Here is a 20,964-nt window from a genome sequence, read left to right as displayed (position 1 = left end):
ATGTCCATAGGATGGCATTAAAGGTGAAAATCAAAGAAAATTCTGGCTAAAACTAGCTTTTTACCTCTGGGTTTCTGATTTCAGAGTCAGAAGATTCTTGTTTACAGAAGAATACAGTTATGTTGGAAATTAAAGAATCTCATTACTTTCCATTATTAGACATGAATAAAATGAAGGCTTTTAGGTTGTTCAGATAGTACTTCCTTTTACCTTCTTTTTCTGCCACAGTATGACACAACTGCAGCCTTTCCCTGCCGAATACTCTACATATAACAGCATTTTACCTTCTTGGTAATTCTGGCAGCAGTTATTTCCTTTTAATTCAAGAATAATGCCTTCCATCTGAAAGAATTCTTCTAATGGTGAGACTCAGACCAGTGGAAACTTTCAACACAGAATTTTAGTTCCTTCACCCACATCCTTAAATCATATCCTTATACAGATGTACCAATTAAGTGGTCTTCTAAAGTAGCCTCTTATTTTGGGGGAAAAAAAAGGAACTGCTAACCAGGTTGCTTAAATTGCTGGAAGATTTTAATAAGCTTCTTTAAAATAAAATGCAATTTTTGCAGTTGAATAACACAGGGTGCTAAGAGTATCTTCACACCTGCTGTAAACTTCTGACAGTAGTCTGAAATTTCTTCCAAAGTTACCAGGCTCCCCTAGAAGAAAGCTGGAAAAGTTTGTGCTTGCACATCCTTGGAATCAAACAGGGCAAGCAGCTTTGCTGGGCACTGCAAAGATCAGCCCTTGACATGCAAGCTGTGTACTACAGCCAAGTCATCCTGTGCATGCACTAATGGTAACAGATAAAATTCCTACAGAAGTCGTATTTTGTTCTGAACGTGGGAGCCATACACATTGTCAGACTGTTTTTAGTTGCATGGAGTTCCCATTAGTGTTAGTGGGCTGCTGTAAGAATACCTGATCAGATTTAGAAGCTGTACATAAGGTTACTTAAGATAGTCTTTATGGAGGAGGCCATAATTCTTCTGAATCACTGTTCCCTTTCAGTACTATTTTGAAATAACATGAAACAGAATGATCCTTTTTAGGCAAATGTAACAAAGCTGCCATCCGTCAAAACTGTTTGAATCAGTATTCAAAACTGCAGTGGAAGAGGGGTCTAACTGCACCTAGTAGCTAACAGTTGATTTGTATATAATAATTAAAAAGCCTAGCTATTCCTTGCTCACCAATCTAACTTAGGAAGCAGTGAGTCTTGGCATAGTTACATGTCTTCTTTCTGTTTTGCATAAATATTTTCCTTTTGGGCTCATGCACTTTTTTTCTCTATTTGTTTATAACACAGCCATTTCTGTTTAGCGTTTCTGAAGTCGATTCAGCAGAGTAAAATGTTGCTCTCCTGTGTGAGGTTTCTGTTGATTACAGTGAGATCTACTGAAGTAGAGAGATTTGATCTGCCTCTTTATTGCCAGCACCTCCTCAGTGACCTTGCAGAGGCCTTTTAAGTAGTTGGCTCTTTAGGATTCCATGAAGTTCTTGTCTCTAACTTCCTTTTACGTGCTTGCTCATTTGTATTTCTTTCTGTGTATACGTGTGTATATTACATTTTCAGGCCTGCAATTGAAGGCAGTGTTTCGGAAGTTGAGATCATTTCCCAGCAAGTGGAAGAAGAGACCAAAAGCATTGCTCCTGTGCAGCTTGTTAATTTTGCTTATCGAGATCTACCTTTAGCTGCACTTGATCTGTCTGTGGCTGGGTCCCAGCTTTTGCCAAATTTGGATGAGGAGTACCAAAGAGAAGGGTAAGTACAAAGGGCAGATTTTTGTCATGTAGTTTTAGGTTACAGGACTTTCATGGCCTGTAAAATAGCAAACCTTAAGCTGGAGAAGTGTGGCCAGTTCTCCTTAAACTCTATGTAAAATTATTGTCATAGGATGGAAGAGACCTTTTCTAATATCACTGATCTAGGCTGGTTTAGAGCTGTTTATCATTTTAAGTGAAGGGAGCTGGTTTCCACAGTCTGGAAGCTTTATCTCAGGAAAAAACAGATGAAATACCTGGCCTGTAAGACAAGCAAAATGGTCTAGTGAAAGCTCCTTGAGCAAGGTGTTTCAGGATGATGAGAGTTGGCTGGTGTGACTCCTGGACGTAGCTGTACATCTCCTGACTGAGAGATAATGTCTGGTACTGCTGATTCCAGGACTGAGAGTGTACTTGCCACCCAGCAATTTGAATTTTGTAGTTTGCTAATGTGAGAATGTTGTCTTTGATAATGTACACAGTATATACATACTGCTCCTGTTTTCATAGAACGGTGGTTGCAGGTTCATTGCAATGAAGGATCTTAATCAGTTCATAGCATCTGCCCAAACATAGCCCAATGTCAGATTATGTAGCGCTGTTGTCCTACAGGATGTTAAAAGTCATCCTTATGCCTGGTTCAGGCTGGAAGTGGCTGTAGGTGGACTGCTGTACTAAATTCTTTATGAAAGATTTGGGTCAGCTGGAGAGGATCCAGAGGAAGGCAGTGAGAATGATTAGAGGCTCAGAAAACCTGCTGTGGAGTACTGATTGAAATAACTGTGTTTCACATGACAAAGAGACTTTGAGGGGAGCTTCCAAGAGACTTCAGTGAGGAAGGGAGCAGCCTGTTACTGATCTCTGTGATGTTTCGGACAAGAAGTAAAAAGCTTGAATTGCAGCAGAGAGTAGTGAGGGCAGCGATGCGCTGGGGTAGACTTCTGGTGTGTGTGGGAAGGAAGGGGATAGAGGTGCAATTGCTGGATCAGGAAGAATGCCTTTGTCAGGAATGATAACACTATGTTTAGCATCCCTCGGGACAGAAATGGGCTGAGCGCTGGGCCCTGCCCTCCCTCGCTCTGTGCCTGCTGTTCTCCTGGGTGTCACACTGAGCACAAACCTATTCCACTGTCAGTGAGGTCCAGGGAGAGCACTTCCCAGTAAGCCACAGAGAATGCTCGCTGCTGTAGACTTTTAAAGGCTTTATATAAGCCTCCATTTATTAACAGCTCCGTACATTTTAACCTGTGCTCTGTAATCAGCAGAGACCTGCTTGATCTGAGCTCAGCAGGTATTCTGTGTGGTACTCAGGAAGCAAGATGTGGGGAAGGCTCTTGCCTTTAATTGCTTTCCAAATTGGACTTTATGAGACTTCTCCAAAAGGCTGTTGCTCCAAACAAGGGGAAATACATTTCGAGTAGGTTATATAAGTATGCTACATCTGTAACACAAAATACCCTGCATAGCAAAAGAGGCACTTGAAAATTAATTTAAGTATGCAGGTGTAATCCTCAGGCTATTTTGGTGCTGAGTCAGTACCAGTTTAGTTCAAATACGCATTTTTATAGATTTTTGTGATCTGAAACGGAGTTCTTCACTGTGCCAAAGGGCACGGGTCTCTCACTATAACCATTTGAGAAGCTTGGCAGTCTTAAATATGGAAATAGGCTTGTCATTCTTTTCTTCAGCAGAGATCTCTCCCTTCACTCAGACTTCTTTTGTGGCTGTGTCAGTCTGAATGGAAATAAGCAGGTGCCCTCCACACCTCCCAGCTCTAGAGCACATTCTCTGAAGAAAGTTCAGAGCTTAAGTTTGGACATACCAATGCATTTTGGCTAAGTGTATTCAGCTGCCTTGTGGGAATGGTGGCTTCTTCCTTTCAGAAGCATCCATGACAACTGATGCCCTGAGAAATTTAGGAGCAGAGATGGGCTTCACAAGCCCAGCAGCAAAGTAAAATACTATCCCTGTGCTATGTCCCGGTTTGGTTGGGAATATGTCTGGTTTTATGGATGTGGTGTCATTTCTTTCCCATGGCCTTGTTCATTGTGAGTGGCTTCAATGTGAGTGAGGAGGAGGCAGGGTGGGTCAGATTAGTTTGATCCAGGGACTGGCAGCCACGTCTGCCTTAGGTGCAAAGAGGGTGATGTGGGGAGGGCAGCACAGGAAGCGACAGAAAATGGCAAAAATCCCTGTCGTTTCTGCCAGCATCCATCTTCGTGACTGAGGCTCTGTTACCCCAGTGCTGCTGTGCAGAGTGCGGGTGGAGATACCCTGCTGATGGCAGGGAGTAAAAGATTCCCTTCCCTGGAAGTCTGCCTTTTGTTGCAGACTCCATGTGTTACCTTCTGCATGCATTTCCCAGAGAACATCAGGGAAGATGCCAGCCTGCATGGGCCTGCATGTATTCTGTGTGCCTCTGATACCCTAGATCTGCAGCTCATCTAGGCAAGCTGCAGTTGATCTAAGTGCAAGGCTCTGGCATGTGCCTGTGCGTGGATGGTGGTTACAGGCTGCATCTCTCCACAGCCTTGTTGGGCAACATAATTGTCCACAGTCAGCAGTTCCTGGTTACTCTGGGTGTTCACCAGTAGGTCTCCATTTCCTTGCATGGAGGAGCAAGAGAGACTTTAGGCTGGGGATGAAGGAGAGGGCAAGAAAGGAGTCTTCTGATTTAATGGTTTCACTCTGTGCACCCCAAGGAGCACACAAGGTTTTCCTTGACCTATTCTGTTTTAAGGCTACAAGGTGTTCAGGGTCCAAGCGCAGATTTGACCTGGTTGCTCCCTGGGGGAGCTTATTGTTTCATCTGAGGGAATATTTCTCTTAATAAAGCTGATATTAATAGGTGATCAGGAATAGGTGGGCCATGACCCTTGTTGTGTGCCTGGAAGCTCTCAGGTGGCATCACACTTGCTACCCCTCTGGCAAGAAAAGACAGAAATGAGAAGGAAAAGGAAAAAGAAAGTTAGTTATGGTCTGTCTTTAACTTGTTAGACTGACCAAATGTAAGCTGCCACTCCTGTGGCTTTAATACTGGAATAAAGCTTTGCTTTGTACAGTTTGATAGGTCTTTGCCTTTTCATATCAAATTCTCAGGGCAGTCAGATCCTGTCTGTTGGTGCTGTTGAAGGCATTTTGTGGACAGATTGGGCTGGTTTTGTCAGGCTTTAGGATGACAATGCTGATCCCTGTGCTAAGCAAGAAAGAAAGGACTGCAGGTTAGAGGCAAGTTATGCCTGTCCCTGATGTGAATAGTGAAAGGGTAATCAGGCAAGAAAAACCTTTCTGCTCTACCTGTAACCCTCAAACAAAATATAAAACATGTTGTCCTGATTTTACTGGAGAGGCTGTGGTTGTATTGAACTCAGTTTGCATGAAAAGAGTATGCCAGCATTTCTTTAAGGAGCCTAATCACCCAGAAAGGTGAGATGATTTTAAAATATTAGCATTGCTTTAAGTGTCACTCTTAGTTTGTTTTTTTTCCAATCAAGTATTCTGTTTTTCAAAAAATAGTTTCTCTCTTCTGCTTTTTCTGCATCAAGTCCAATAAAAGTGGTGGAGAATAGCACAAAAACTGTTCTATACAACATGCAGAAAGTAATACCTGGAGAAGGAAAAGCTCTTCTTCCTATATTTTCTATAAGTTCCAGTTAATAGGTATGAGTCACAATAAATCATAAAAAAATTACAGATAATTGCACTACAGAGTGTATTTTATTGTGTGAATATGCAGATAGACAATCAGCCTCTCTCAATGAAGATCTGTGTTTATTGCAGTTGAGAAACAAGGGGGAGAGATACACACCAACTTTTAAATTATTTGTTATATTTGTTTTAAATTGCAGCTCTTGAGTTTTAATGTTAAACATTTGAAACATGAAAGTGTTTTCAAATACTGTGTTTTACATCAAAACTGTAAAGTTTGTGAGTTCACAGTTAATGTGACTCATTTGACATTAGCTGTAAATAGTCAGGCTGTTGTAATTTAATAATTTATGATCATCTGTTCATAGCTTAGGTTTGTATGGTCACAGCTAGAAAGTGCATTAAACAGTGGGAATATCAGAAAAAAGAAAACCATAAGGAGAGAGAAAGGAAGGGAAACCAAAACTGAACAGAGGTTTACAGAGATGCAGAAGTTAACACAGAAGAGTTGTAAGCTCTCACTTTAAACTGGTTACAAGACTCTGCTGGTAAATGTATTCACCCATCCTGGGGAAAAAATAAAGTCTGTTCCTTCAGTCTGTCTTCTGTAATTGTACCAAGTAGGTGCTATTATTTTGCTTTTCAGATTAATGTTTCAGATGTTACTTTGATTTTTTTGAGGTATTTTACTTGTTCTTTCTGCAGAACTTAAAGGTGCTTTATCTAAAAGATCAAGTTATCACATTTCTCTTGTTTTCTGCTTTTCTTGTCTTTATCTGGTGGCGAAATTAAAAATAGTCTATTTTTCTGAAAAGTTTTGTGCAGGGGTTTTGGAGGGCACAACTATTTCATATAGCAAGCAAGCTCCTATTTACAAAAGTGAGTTGTAATTTAGTTTTAGCTGCCAGTTATAGTCTGAATCCAGAAAGATGGTGCAAAATCCTAACATGAAGATGCAGTGAATGAGACCATAGTGCTGATCTGTTCTTTGTGCAGTACTTTATCACTGCTGCTCTCGGTGCTGTGGTCCAAAACAGACCTGCACTGCAGCAGAAAAGGAGCATTCAGCTCAACAGAACCTCTGAGGTGCCCAGCTCTTCAGTAGAAAAAATGTGAAAATTTGGGCTATGTTAGAGATGTTCAGTGATTTAGAAATTTTTGTTTCTGTACACAGCTTTTCAAGTGTTTCTCTTGGTAAATTTTGTTTTCCTGAGTAGCTCATTACTGTGTTTATCCCAGTACCTCAGTGCTTTGAGTGTGTCTTTTATCAATTGGTAGAGAGAGCAGTACTGTAAGGAAGACAAAGAATTAATTTTCTAGCTCAGCGATTTTAAGAGTTTTTTGTTTTGGAGATATTTCTGTATTTTTCCAACAGAACTTGCTTTTCCCAGGTAGTTTTTGAGGATAGAAATGTAGCATTTGTAGCCCACAGATCACTGTTTGCAAAGCTCTTTATTGGAGACTGGAAATGACATGATTCTAATTTGTCTGGCTTGACAGTGGAATTAATTGTCTAAATTGGGGAAGATATGACTTGGGGCAAATATTGAAATATGGATAAGCCACAGGACAAAGAAGAAATGTGGAAAAGAGGAATATTTGTCTGGAAGGCAGGTCTGTAAAAAAACCAGCTAAATGCTGAGCAGCAGTGTAAAAGCAAATCAGATCTTAGGATTGCTTAGGAAAAAGAGCAGAGAATAAAAGAGAGGCTGTTGTTGTGCCTCTCTATATATCCAAGCTTTGTCCATGTCTCGAACACGAGTGCAGTTCTGATCCCTGTCACAAAGAATATGGTAGCTATAAAAGAACTGGAAAAGAATCAAAGAAAAACAGTGATCAAAGATGTGATACGTCTTCCATTGGAGATTACTGTGTAAACTAGGACTCTGCAGTCTGGATAAGAGAAGGCTGGTTGAGATTTGATTGATATTACAAAGTCTGTGACACAGAGAGGTTAAAATAGGTTTGACACCCCCACACCCCCCTCCCAATACAGTCTCTAAGGTACATTAATAGATTAAAGCCCAGTTCCAAAGAAACAAAAAGAGTGCTCTTGGCACAGAGGGCAGTAGATGTCTGGAGCTACTTTCTGAAGGATGTGTGGCTGAGAGCAGCTTATCCCCTCAAGGGGAGGTTGAACAAGTTTGTGGAAGAGAAAATCACTGAAGTTTACTAAGTACAGCCTGAGAAAACACATCTGTCTCAGGAAGTGACGAAATGGAAAAGAGCTGGATTCTGTGAGAATGTTAAGGGGAAGGATTTACATGTTTGCTGTGTTCTTAGTCATCTTGAGACATCTGTTCATGACCACTGTTGGAGACAGGGTGCCAAGCCCTGCTTCAGTATATTCTAGTATGGCAGTTCTTATGTTTCTTAAAGGGAGTTTTTGAGGCTGATGTTATATTGCACTAAAGATTTCAGCATAAAAATGAAAAACCTGACAAGCAGTTTTCTCGTGAGAGGAGTAAAAGGCCAGGTAATCACTGGATGTCTGTGAGCAAAATGGTGTGATATACACCTATAAAGAAAGCACAAATGATCCTAGAAAGCTTCAAGTTCTTCAAATGGAGCTGGGAAGCATTCATGTAATTAATTAATTAAACCTATTGTAAAATATTATCTACTGCTCCAGTTGTCTGTATTCACATGCAGAAGAGGCTGCCAGGATAGTTACAGAAACTGAGTGTCTTCTACAAAAAGCACATTAAAGGGCTTTAATTGAATTACACACGTGGCTGCCATTACTGTGTAATGCATCGTGGACAGACTGCCAGCTGGGGAAAAGACCTAATCAAGGAAAGAATAATACTGGCACAAGAATGAGTGTGTATAAACTGGCCATGGGTGAGTTCAGGGAGAAAAATGGGGGACTCTTTCTTGCCATTTGAGCAGCAGAGTTTTGCAGGAGTCTTCCAAGAAGTGCCATGGGGTTTGAAATAATACAAGTTTTAGGGGTAAAAAGAGGAGAGTGTTGTCAATAGTTAAAGTTCTGTAGTTAAACCAGGCTTGTAGAAGTCCATAAGAGAGGTGCAGAGCTGTGTGTGTTCCTTGGAGTTACTGCTCCAGGCCTCCAGCTGCTCCCTGCAGCCTGCTGCGAGGCTCTGCTGTCTGTGTTGGCTCAGCCACGTTTTGTATTGTTATTTAGCCTGTGTTCCTGCCACTTCCTGACCATGGCCTTTCTGCTCCTTCAGATAGTAATTTGGATCTCATCCATCCTTCTGTTTTCTGATCATAACCATCTTGTGAGGTGCAAACACTTGCTGTTTAGCCAACAGAAAGAAAAAAAAAAAAGACAGGGTAAAGAATAAGGCAGATTTTGGGGTATTTGTTTACAAGACCAGAAAATAGAAACAGTGACAGCTGTTAACAGCTTGAAAAAACTGTTTGTAGTGGTTCCTTACCAGACAAATATGTTCAACCTTTACCAGTTTTGCCTTATGTTCTTTTTTTTCCAAGCTGTTTATTAGTAAGACTAACAGAATGATGACAGATTGGTTTTGGATGAAGCCATGTGTGAAAGTATCTTTAAAAAAAATTACCCCTGGTAAAATTCCACTAAATATATTCTAAAGTCTCAGAACAGAGCTTTACAGCTCAATGTCACCAACAATTTAAATTTTCCCGTGCTAGTACGTTTATTTACTTCATCCAGGCATTGCAAGAAAGGTAAAGGATATTTCTGTTGTAGAGACAAATTAGCTGAAATACCTGATTAACCTGTTTGAAATCATGCAGGAAAGTTTTCCAAAGTCACACTTGTGTGTGAATTCAAGCAGACACAGTCAGGACACCAATAGAATGTGTGCTTATCCTCTGAACAGAATAGGGGACTTTTTTGCTAGTTTGTGGGTTTTTGGCAATTTGAGGATTTTTTGTTTGGTTTGGGGTTTTTTTGTCTGAAGTGAGGGGAAAAAAGGTCTTTTAATTGTCTATGGTTAGTATGAAATCTCTTCATAAATTTATGAGCCATGTAAGGTATATTTTGGTTTGTGGGTTTTTTGAAAATCATGTGTAGCTGCCTTTCTAATCTGAACTTAAAATTTTAAGTGTAGCTTTGCAGTCTCACAGGTGAAATGGCCAGAATTTGGAAGGTAAGTTCAAACCCACACTAATTCTGGTAGGGGTTTGTTTTTCTCCAACCCCAGATTTCTTTGAATAGATGAACCCTTGCCCATCAGAAGGGAGAGAGAGAGAGAGGCACTACACTGCTCGAGCAGGTTGCAGAGGTGAGGTCTGTGTGTTTAGGAGTCAGGGTGGTTGTTAATGTGCCAGCCTGCAGACAGGGGTGTGCAGGTGCTGATCACTGTCCACCCACAGGCCAGGTGTTAACAAACTCTCCTTGGTCTAGCAAATTAGGATACAGAACTGAAGGTGGTTCTCCAGTGCTTAAATTTCAAATCCTTTTGTGTCTTTGAAATCAATTTATATATTTTATGATATGGTGGAGGTGGAAATGTGCACGTGAGCTGCACTTGAACTCTTAAGCTGATTGCTTTATCAATTGTAAACTGGTAGTTTCATTCAGAAGCTTTTTAGAATTGGTGTTAATAATACTGAACAGACAGAATAATGCCATGTTATTTAGGATTCTATAAGTAATTAGCAGCTTGAGTAGTAGTTATCATGGTTATGTGTATTATATGCTAAGTATTATAGTTGGTTTATTCTTACTGATGCATTTGGTATATTTGAAAATCTTGGCTTTGCAGAGCTTTTAGAGATAGGTACTTGGGCCCTCTACTGATGATTCTGTAAATAGGAAAAGCTGCTCTGCAATATTAAAATACTGACATAATGGGTCTTCTGGAAAAGGGAACATAAATGTAAGCAGAGACTAGAACTAAAGCCCGTTCTGTTTAAACAGAGCTACCACCCTCATTGTTTTTAGAAATATCTAAAAAAACTTCAACCCTAAGCCTAAAATCATAGTTGTGTTAAAAGCAAATTACCCTGTTTTGAGATATGTAAAATAAAACTCATTAAAAGATCAAGCTGGAGAAAAGGCCCCTATCTCAATTCCTTTTTTTCACCTTATGTTTTAACACAATCTATTTGAAATCTATTTCATTCTGTATTCAGGCTGGAGCCATAACGAAGTTTAACCTAAGGGCAAGTTGCTGATAGTAACACTTGTCAAATCTTCTCTGAAGCTTTGAGAGTCAATTGAGGAGGTCTTTTACAGTCAGGCAATCAGGCAATCTGACTACAAGTGTTGTTGATGTGCTTAATTCTGAGAAGCTGCTTGAAAGTGTCAAGTCTCTGAGCACTGCTTGGCATCTCTTTCTCCCTCATTTGTGAGTATGTCAGAGAACATTTTGTGATGTTTTTCCAAGTGTTTGATTATAGTGTGAGTTATTGAGTCTAGAGCTGTTTATTAGGAATTGATCAGTATCACCATATCTTCTTGTACACCTCTGATTTCTGTGTTGTGATATTTTAGTCAGACAGTGGGGTTACTGCACCACACTTGCAGCTTTTTAAACCCTGGCTAATAAATCATGTCAGCTTTTCATTACCTAATGTGTATTTACAGTGCTTTCAAAATCTGAAGTGTCAGGCATACATCCCATTTGAACTTTCTGAGGTGAGCCAGCACAGGAACCTTGCAGAACACTGTGATGAGAGATGATGTGATACTGAGGGGGAGGAGTTACGGGATGAACAGAATCGGGATGGACTTTATGCATCTGAAGTCCGTGCTACTGTTAATATTCCTATTACCAATACTCCTGAAAAAAATAAAATTACCAACCCTCATGTAAATGTGTATCTGCATTAGCACAAGAGTAGTGCAATGTTTACTGCTTCATCAGCTTCCCTCCTGAGTTCTGCTCCTCAGAGCTCAGCCTCCTCACAGCTTCCTGCATCCTGCCTAAACCTTCTTTTTCCACTGAAAATGGGTGACCTCATCCAAACCAGGTTTGGTGATGATCCCTGGTGCATGCTGTCCCCCAAACTGTGGCAAGATAATTCTTAGTCTGATCCACAGAGAGCTGGAGACAAATTGCTGAGAGCTGGACAAATAGACAGGTGAGAGAGCCTTGGCCAGAGGCTTGACACTGCCAGGCTGTGTACCTTCGCTGTGCAGTCACTGAGCTGCTTCTTTGGTGCTTCCCAGATTCCTGTTGTTCTTTTCCATGATGTCATGGACTGATTGTTGCAACCCAAATTTGGCAGCCCTTATCAGATCTCTCTCATAGTAGAGCAGGGATAAAAGTGCTTGGCCAGAAAATTCAGTAGCAGAGAAATTATTTTTTAAAAGTCTTTAGCTTCTAAATAGCAGAGTCCTGCTGTGCCTTGGTACTCGCTGGTAAATCAATGCAGCATGTGTGTCAAAATAAGAGCACGTGAGAACTAGTGAGACAGGAGGAAAGCAGAAATGTCTGTATGATAATTAGGGCTGCATGACTCAGTACACTGAAGGCACTTGGACACCAGTGCACTCCAGAGCTGGGGAGGTCCCAGGCTGGAGGATTTTCTTACATTTCTCTCAGTAAAAGAATCCAGTGAAAGTGAACTTTGCAAAGTCTTTGTGCATTATTGCTGAGTGTATCCATAACAGCAGAACTTACAATTTTGAGTTCACTGCTCTTTAGCTCTTTTCCTTTTTCACTTCTTCTTCTTTTCTTTTCTTGTTTTTCCCTTAATTTTATTTCCTTAGATCTAACTGGCTAAAACCGTGCTGTGGGAGACGAGCAGCTGTGTGGCAGGTATTTTTGCTCAGTGCAAGTCTCAACAGTTTCCTGGTAGCCTGTGTAGTATTGGTGGTGATTCTTCTGACTCTGGAACTCCTAATAGATATAAAGCTTCTCCAGTGTGAGTAGGAGGATTTTTTTTGATTTTGATTTTTTTTTTTTTTTTTTTTTAATTTTGATGAAATAAAGGCTTAACTTGCTGGGAGGTTTTTGAAGGGGGAGGACGATGGGAATGTTTTATCCCTACCATTTAAATGATTACTAGGCTAGGTAAGAAATGTGTTCTTGTGGAATCCTGGTATAGTGAAGTCAGTCTCTTCTTTATTATTCTGACCAAAGCTAGGTCAAACAACAATTTCAGTACAGGACAGATTTTCAAAGGATACAAGCAGAGATTCACATGTGTTGTCATTAGTACTTGAAAAGCTCTGTCCTTTACAGACATGTTATATATGTACAGGAGAAAAATCTGTGCATCATTAATCTCTGATACCCATCACATGTGGAGAGACAAAAGTGATGAACATACAAAAATAAATAGGGTACTTGGTGTTAACCTCTTATTAATTACTTCTGCTGAAATTTACAGCCATCTAGCTTGTAATGCACTGCAATGAGACAGATTTTCATTCTCCTTTGCTAACACACTGTGAGTCAAATCATGGCTTAAATGGAGTTTTGCTTTATCTGAATTCACTCTACACAGGTTCCACAATGGAAATTTTAATGCTGCTGTTTTGCTTCTTAATTCATCTTTTTTCCCCTACTCTTCTTTTCTTCCATTGCACCCCTTTTTTACTTTCTTTTCTCCTTTTCATTTATGATATGAAGTTGACATGATCACAGACGCCACCAACACTTTCCTCTAAGCTAAATATTGAGGAGCAGCCTCTAGTACCTCCATGCAATCTCAGATGTGTTGAAATGGCAGCTGGGGTTCAGACAGTCCCATAAAAGCAAGAGTACATAGCACAAAAGAGTGCCTGGTGTCTCCTGTCTCAGCTTTAAACTGAGAAAACCAAATTTTTATTCTGTTTCAGTCCTTTTACTGTTGCAATTTGTCAATTGATCCTAGTGGCATAAAGATTTAGGTGTTGCAGTTGTATTGAGATGACTTTAAGGGACTTAATTGGTAATTGCAGCCATTTCCTAAACTCTGTGAGATGAGTGTGAATGGCTGTGTGTCATTCCATGCTGTTGCTCCCCACTTCCACCCATCTGTCCATACTGCACACACTGTTCAGGGCATGGCCACTCTCTTACAGCTGTTACTTTCTCTGCTCTCCTGTCACTCACCATTTTTGGATGAGGAGGCCCAGGATTTGGACAAGTCTGCCACTTTCAGAAAAGTCAGGAATGCAAATTTGGGTATAAGGCCTTAAGGAGGAAGCTTTCAACAATACTTATTGAGGTGTCACATCTTTCTGTTTATGTAGAGAATTTTCATTTCCTCTAAAGACAAAGGGGTTTTAAGACTATTGATTTCTCTGAATTTTAACAGTTTTGGTTACTCTCCTCTGGAAGCAGCCATTTTCTCACCATTTATTTTCTGCAGAACCTTCTAAGGAAAGCTTTACTTAAAGGATCATTGCTCCCCTGTGTGTGTAGTGCATATGACACTGCTGAAGGCTCTGCAGTTTACACCTTGTGCATGACCTGGAGGTGTTTGGTTGAGCCAGGTGACTTCACTGTTCAGAGGTGGCCCCTGCCACCAGATGGATTTTCTCAGGTCCATTCCACTTGTGGTGCTACTTTATGTTTTAACTAATGAATCTTGCCATGAGGCTTTTTGCCTTCACCAAGGTTGAGTACCTTCTGTCTTGTTTTAAACCAGATAAAGGCTGTCTTGGTGAGGCTGATCTAAGTATTCCAGTTGTGCTTTGTAAGGGATGTGTGTCATTTACACATTAGCCCATAACTGTGTTTCTCAAAAATGTAACTACAGTTTTAAATGCTTCCTTATTCTTTATAAAACCAAGCAGTGCATTAGGATACCTTACAGCACATCACTGCCAGTTCTGTCCTTAATAACAACTGCTAATCCATGCTATAGGCTGTAATTACTTAGGAAGCTTCCCTTTATTAGAAGAAAAACAAACCCACCAACCGGGAAAAAAACCACAACAAAAGAAGTCTGCTGTTTTCTGTGGCTGTGACGTTTTTAGAGTATAGCTTTTCTCTCCTGCTTTCAGTGCAGTCTTTGGTTGCACGATGCACTTCTCCTACATGCCAAGCTGTTGGTTTCATTGGTCGACACCACATTTACAAACTGAGGACACACACGTGAAAGGGTCAGAGACCTTTTAGGGTATTTTAGTGCAAAGTGTGTTCATACCAGAATTAGAAACCCCAGAAAGCAAGGGATATAAAATATGTGTTTTGTTTTAGGTCTCTGTTCTGTAATCAGATTTTTAAAGTCTGTCTTCAAAGCTCCTTACATGCAATAACAAAATAACATCGCAATACCTTGTGATGTTCTGCAAAAGCAGAAACAGATGAGTATTAACTCACTTGCACCTCATTTTAAAAATAAAATAAAAAAATCTTGTGGCAGGTTCCAATGCCTCAGGAATACCGACCATGCTATCCGTTCCTCATCTTCAGCAGTTTTGGGGAAAAGGACTTTGGGAAATGATGGTGGTACGACCGTCATTCTGCAGTCAGCTGCAGCAGGTGCATGTGTAGAAGGCAGCAGCCCTTTCTGAAGAGCTGCTCTCCCTGGCTGTGCCCTGCAGAGCCCTGCTGGAGCCGTGCAAGGGGAACGCTCCCGAGCTGCAGCAGAGCCTCAGCACCGCGGGGTCAGGGCTTGCCCGAGCCAGCAGCATCATACACACTCCCCTGCAGCGTGCATCTGCCAGGAAATCGGGAACAGCATCTGCTGAGAGCAGGTGCTGCTGCTCCGAGCTCCTGCAGTGCTTGCTCAGGGTTTGTCAGGAGGGGTGTTCCCCCCCAAGTTCGTGGTTGCTGAATCTTTCTGTGTCGCCAGGGGGCAGCTGGAGCCTTGTATGTCAGTCGAGTCGTGTTGGAAAACCTGCATCCCAAGGGTTTCCCGTTCTTCAGGCTGCCCGATACAGACAGTGCCTTAGGAAACTTTATTCTCTTGTATTCTCCGATTTGTTTCACCTTTAAGTAGCTCCTCTGTTGCAGTGCAGCAAATGCTGTCATCAAGACCCAAAAGTGCTTCAGCAGTGGGGGTTCCAGTGGCAGGGCATAGTCAGTTTTATTTGTATCCTGATTTCTTCCTACATCCTTTTCCTCTCCTTCCCTTATTAATCGATTCTGATTTTAAAATAAAATTCTACATTTAGTATGTGCCTGGTATGTTCTTGGGAAATCGTTAAGTCTGCTGCAGCCCTGCACCTCTGTGCACACAGCCACTGCTTGCCTTACACAGTCATTCCCTAACACTGCAAGACTGCACAGGCTGCTCTGGTCTGTCTGCTGTGGAGATGGTAGACTCACAAATACAATGCAGGGGGGAGAGAGTGTTTGCTCTTCATTCCCTTAGTCCAAACTTGGGAGCATGTGGGAGTAGGAATCACTAGCAGTTCAGTTAGTGGACCCTGTCAACCACATTTTTCTGTCAGCATGAAATGTGTTTAGAAGCCCATTTTGAGGATTAATTTTTAAGCACCTGTTCCTGATAAATACTGATCATCTGAGATGAATTTTCAAAGACTGAACACAAGGAATAATGTGGGGATAGTAGAGCATTCTGTTTCCTTACTGAGTCCTAGATCTGGATTTTTAGGTACACAGGAATTAGTCACACATCTCGTACTAAAGCAGCATTGGGGTGAGAACATGAAGCAGTGGCAGAGCATCAAAGACCTGAGCTGTGTCTGCCATTGCTAACCAACAGCAGGACCTGTTAAAGCTCCAGTGAAGAGCTGCTAACATGGTGAATGAAGGTGAGCAGCTGGCAGGGCTGGAGTTCCATGTCCATTGCATCCCATCCTCTTTCTGGTACTTCATTGCAAAATCTAAGAAAGCAAGCTTTACCATATGTAACTTGTGGCAGTACTAATGATGCTAAATCTAAGTTGCACTCTGCTGCTATAATGACCCTTCGTTGTATTATGTTAATTGCAGTTTCAAGTGCTTCCCAGTTTGCAGGAGTAATTCACTGGATCAGCCTAGTCATCCTCTCTGTTTTCTTTTCAGAGGTATGTATAACCAAAGTCTTTCACCACATAATGTTGTCGCTGGAATTAGCGAGAGTTTTACAGTGGTTTGACTGCAAATAACATAGCACAGTGTATTTTAAGGAAAAAACCAAGCTAAAGTGTACTGTTGCTGCTTCTACTTAGCAAACTAAAAAGTGTTATTTAGATTAGCACTGTATGTCAGTTGCTTAGAATTGGTAAGGAAACATGGGAGGGAAGATACTGCCTTAAAAATTATAATTGGTAAGCTGCAGAAAGAAATAATTATCTCTGAATCTACAGGTGCTGGACAGGATAGTTTGATCCATTTGTTATCAGTGTCACTGGGTGTAAAGTATAGGATTTAGATCTTTGAGAATAAAGATCCATGGGAGTTTTGTACAAAAAGATCTGTTTTGACAATGGAGTTATCTCCTCTCACAATTTATTAAGGTAGTTTATATATTCCAGGTTGCTGCATGTAGACCTAGTCAGAGAATGAAACAAATGGTGAATTTCTTTGCCAAAATGTGTATGAATGTATGCACTGGAAAAGGTTCTAGTCATGATGCAACAAATGACCACACTGGCATAATCTGCCTTTCTGAGCTTTCGGCTTTGTTCCAGAAAAAAATCATTGGTATTGAGACATTCAGATTGCTCCTGAAATATTCCAAAATGCTTTTATTGCTATTTTTCAGGTTTTAATATGTTACTTGTCACAATAACAAGTTTTATGTTTATTAATTGGAAGACAGCTTCCAATTAATAAGCATAAAATATATTAAAATATAATCCAGAGAGGTTTGTTCATTACTTCATTCTGTAGAAAATTTAGATGGTTACTAGGTGAAGGTTACAAAAAAACAATAATCAAAAAACAAAGCTATGATATCTGCAAATGATTTATTGGATCACTTGTATTGAATTCATACTCATCATATATGATTGGTAATTTCCATGGTGCTCCTAACGAAAAACATTTACATGTATCATTTTGTATTTCTCAGCAGGGTTTTTTAGCTGGTGCTGTCAGTGGGTGCTTTCTGAAAGAGTTGTGTGGTGCAGGCAGGGATCTCACACTGCTCTGCATCCCAGCCTTCTGCTGCACTTACACAGATCCCATTAGTGGCCCCATCCTTTGACAGTGGTGGTGGGCTGTAGGTTACATGTAAGATGACTGAAAATAATCTCTAAACAGTTAAAAGAACTTGTAGTCTTTCCTTTGTGAATTGTCTTAATTCCCAAAGGCTCGGCTTTGCTCGGTGATGTCCATTCCCTTTAAAGAAATACTTTCCTCTCCCCTCCAGCGTCTTTCTTCAGTGAGGATTAGCACCCTGGAGGTCCCTGTAATCCTGAGCTTCCCAACAGGATCAGCTTGTAACTGCTGCTAGCAGCATGGCTGCACAGCCACATTCACCTGACCCTTTCTGCAGCTGCTTTCACCAAAAACCTCTCCTGTGCTGCTCAGTTCCCTGCTGCTGGACTGCAGTCTGCAGTTCTGGTTTCATTCCCTGCACCACCAGCACTCTGCTCACACCTGGGGCTGTGTGTTGCTCCTGTGTCCCTCCCTGAGTGCACAGCTGCTGTTGGACTGTTTGTGGCACTGCAGACATGCCCTGAGGCCAGGGCTCATCTGGCTCAAGGAAGGAATTGGTTGTTTCAGTTCTGCTGGGACAGGGTACCCTCCAAAATGGTTGACCTTGTTCAGCAGTATTTTTCAGGAAAAGAGTAACAGAAGTGTTTCACACAGCCCAAACAGTTTCCCTGACTCACCATCCTCATTTTGGATCTACATTGGCTTTTCTCTCTTTATTAGATATTTGGAACTACTTTGTTTACGTGCTGTTCTCATTTATTATAAACTTGTCTCTCACTTCATTATCTATTTTTGTCTTCCAAAGTAGCTTCCTTCAGCTATTTGATTATGGTTTGAATTTAGATCAGAGAAAAATGAGGCCACAAGACAGCCATGTGAGGTGCACAGGCCAGGGTAGATTTTTGGATATGGGATCATTTGGCAGCTCAGAGGTAGTGGTGGCTCCACAGAGCAGCTGGATGTGCTTCAGAGACCACCAGACGGGAAAGAGTTCAGGTGTACCTTTCCTGCTGGGTTTGCTGGGGCTGGCCTTATGCCAGGTTGAGTTTGTACTGAATAGTGTCTTAAGAGAGCAAAAACAGAGGGTATAATTTTCTGTCATCCAAATAATTTTTTTTTCCAAGAGGTTGCAAAATGCTGCAAAAATTGCAAATGGCTTTTTTTTCCTACTTTTTAGTTTTATTTTCTCCTTTGGTCCCTTCAGGGTTGGTGTTTTTTTTTTTTTCCCCTCTGATTCCCATACCATGAATCAGCTGCTTATGGGATCATTTGTTGAGATGATCAAACGTTACAGTGAGTGGTTGTTCATGCTAGGATGATATTCCAGAGATCAGCAGGTTTAATTAGTTTATCTGGGTTAACAAGCAACTGCTGAGGATTGATGAGTCCTTCAGTCATTGTTTTTTGACTCAAAGCAAGGATTCAAGGCTTCTGGTGTTCAAAAAAGTTGGTTTCCATAGCAAGTACCCTGTTATAAGTTTGAATGTTCAGGGTTTATTCTGTAATTTGGTTCCCATTAGTTGTAAATATGGGTACACAATTCTTCATGAAGACCTCAACTTAACAAACAAAGTTGTCAAATACTTGTTAAGACCCATAAAACTTTCAGCAGAAAATCTGAATGTTTTAGAAGAACGCAACTGATTAAAGATGGTGTTCTCAAAGCATTGCAAGTAATTGCAGTGCAGTTGAAGTTAAACAGCCACTGGCTTTCTGCTTGGTTAAAATGAGGGGCCTAAACATGCCAGCAACTGGCAAATGCCACCAGAAGAGCTGCCAACAGAGCTGAGTAGCTGCTCTCACAGCATCTTCCTGCTTTCCCTAGGCTTGTCATACAGCCACAAGCCTTAAAGGTACTTTGTTCAATTTCTACTCTCTGTCTGTAATTTTCCAGCATTAAAATCATATTCAAATGAAGTGTACATCAGCTTTGTTTGCTTTTTTCCAAGTATTTGAACAGGATTTACTAGTGGTTTGTCTCTGTTTACATACATCACTGTGATTTCTCTGTGCACCAAATGTTACCCAGACATTAAGACAGTAGAGGAGAGAGAGGCTCTGGGAGGAAATCCCAGTATCAGCAGCAGGGCAAGGCTGGGGTTGAACCCTCTCCAGAGGGCAAACTCAGCCTTGGTATTGTTGGTTGAGAAAAGGAGATGGGGAATGTCTCAGAGTTTTGGTAAGTGGATTGAAGTCTGCTCTGAGCAGTTCTATCCCATTGCCACAATTGCCTGGTTCTGTGGCTGTTGTTCAGCTCTGCTTTTCCACTAGGACTGATGAGACTGTGCAAGAGTGCAGTTCTTGGTACTAGTGTTTGCATTGCTCTGTGTGCTGCAGCCAACCCAGCACTCGGGCGTTCTGCTGAAGGGGAGCACTTGAGGGTTTCCCTGGGAGGTACCAAGTCTTGTGTTCTCAGTCAGGCAAGCACTGAATTGCAGCTTTCTTCTGATGTCTGGGTCCAAGAAGTGAGCTCTTAAATTTAGTGGAGTGAGTCTGGGCTCCCAGCTGATAAACAAACTGTTTCATTAGCTGTGGCTCACAGGAGGAAAAACTCCAAGGCTTTCCTCATCCCGTATATTTAAAGGAAATGTTCATAGTAACCTGCCATTTTTCTGCTTGTTAATAACATCACTTGAAAGGAATAAAACCTCCAAAAGGACACTCTGCTGTTAAGGTTCTGTTAAAAAAGAAAAACATTCTAAATGGCAATACTAAGTAAAAATGTCTTTCCCTTAAGAAATGCATAGTTTATATTAGAGAAACACGGCTGTGTTATGTTGTTATATTATTTGTGAGCTTCAAAGAGCTGAGTAGGAAGATAATAATCTCACATTAATCTTCTGTAAACTGTGGTTTCTCTTTTGTGTGTTTACTTTTATTCCATGTACATTCAAATTTTCTCATGGTGCATAAATTCACTTCATTGCTGTAAATTTTGTTTTCTAAATGGAGTGAGTAGTGGGATCTAGGAACAAAGATATAGATTTTATATATTAATATGATTTATAAAGGTAAATTTAGGTTTCTTTCTTTGCTAGTGGGTATGAAATAAATTTTAATACACTGGGAAATTTCTTTACTAAGCAATTTTCTGGCCTCACAAAGAAGTAGTTACCATGGAAAGTGGCCCCATAAAGTTCTGGGAATCTTGCTGGACATCTGCCTGAATGCAAGTCTGCCCATTTCATTTCCAGTAATATACCTAACTTAGAGTGTGCTCTGTCATTGCTTCATCTGTGCTTTCATCTCTTGATAGTGGCAGTGCAGCACATCCTACACCACATGTTTCAGAGAGAAGTGTTAGTGCTTGTGTGACCATGCCCAGAGGGAGCTTGTGATGCAGGGCTGCCTAAGCCCAATTCCCTGACCACTCTGCATGTGTAGTGGAGTCTCTGGTGAGCCATTCCCATGCCTGAAAAGCCCTTTCAATCTGGACAGAATTGTCAGTTGAAAACTCATTGGTTTTCTCTGTATGCTAAGAATTAAGATTGTGCGAGTATTGGGAGAACACAAGAAGAAATAGAAGTGCAGAGGTTATGCAAAGTGCATTTAGGGATGTGATGTCCTGGTAGTATTGGTGAGAGAGAAGACAGTGTGTTTGTGTTTGCTC

At 41.0% G+C, this 20,964-nt stretch overlaps 1 protein-coding gene across 7 annotated transcripts in view; it reads left to right on the top strand.

Moving 5' to 3' along the window:
• Nucleotides 1-20,964, top strand: part of TMEM266 (transmembrane protein 266) — an 84,053-nt gene that overhangs the window by 27,763 nt on the left and 35,326 nt on the right. For all 7 annotated transcript variants that reach the window (XM_038147644.1, XM_038147643.1, XM_038147641.1 and 4 more), the window contains exons 5-7: nucleotides 1,580-1,768; nucleotides 12,077-12,231; nucleotides 16,203-16,276. In XM_038147644.1, the coding sequence (XP_038003572.1) occupies nucleotides 1,580-1,768; nucleotides 12,077-12,231; nucleotides 16,203-16,276 (418 nt within the window). The remainder of the gene's footprint in view (nucleotides 1-1,579; nucleotides 1,769-12,076; nucleotides 12,232-16,202; nucleotides 16,277-20,964) is intronic.

This window comes from Motacilla alba, chromosome 10, assembly GCF_015832195.1.
Source record: "Motacilla alba alba isolate MOTALB_02 chromosome 10, Motacilla_alba_V1.0_pri, whole genome shotgun sequence".
Taxonomy (NCBI): Eukaryota; Metazoa; Chordata; class Aves; order Passeriformes; family Motacillidae; genus Motacilla; species Motacilla alba.
This window is presented reverse-complemented; position numbering and strand designations above follow the sequence as displayed.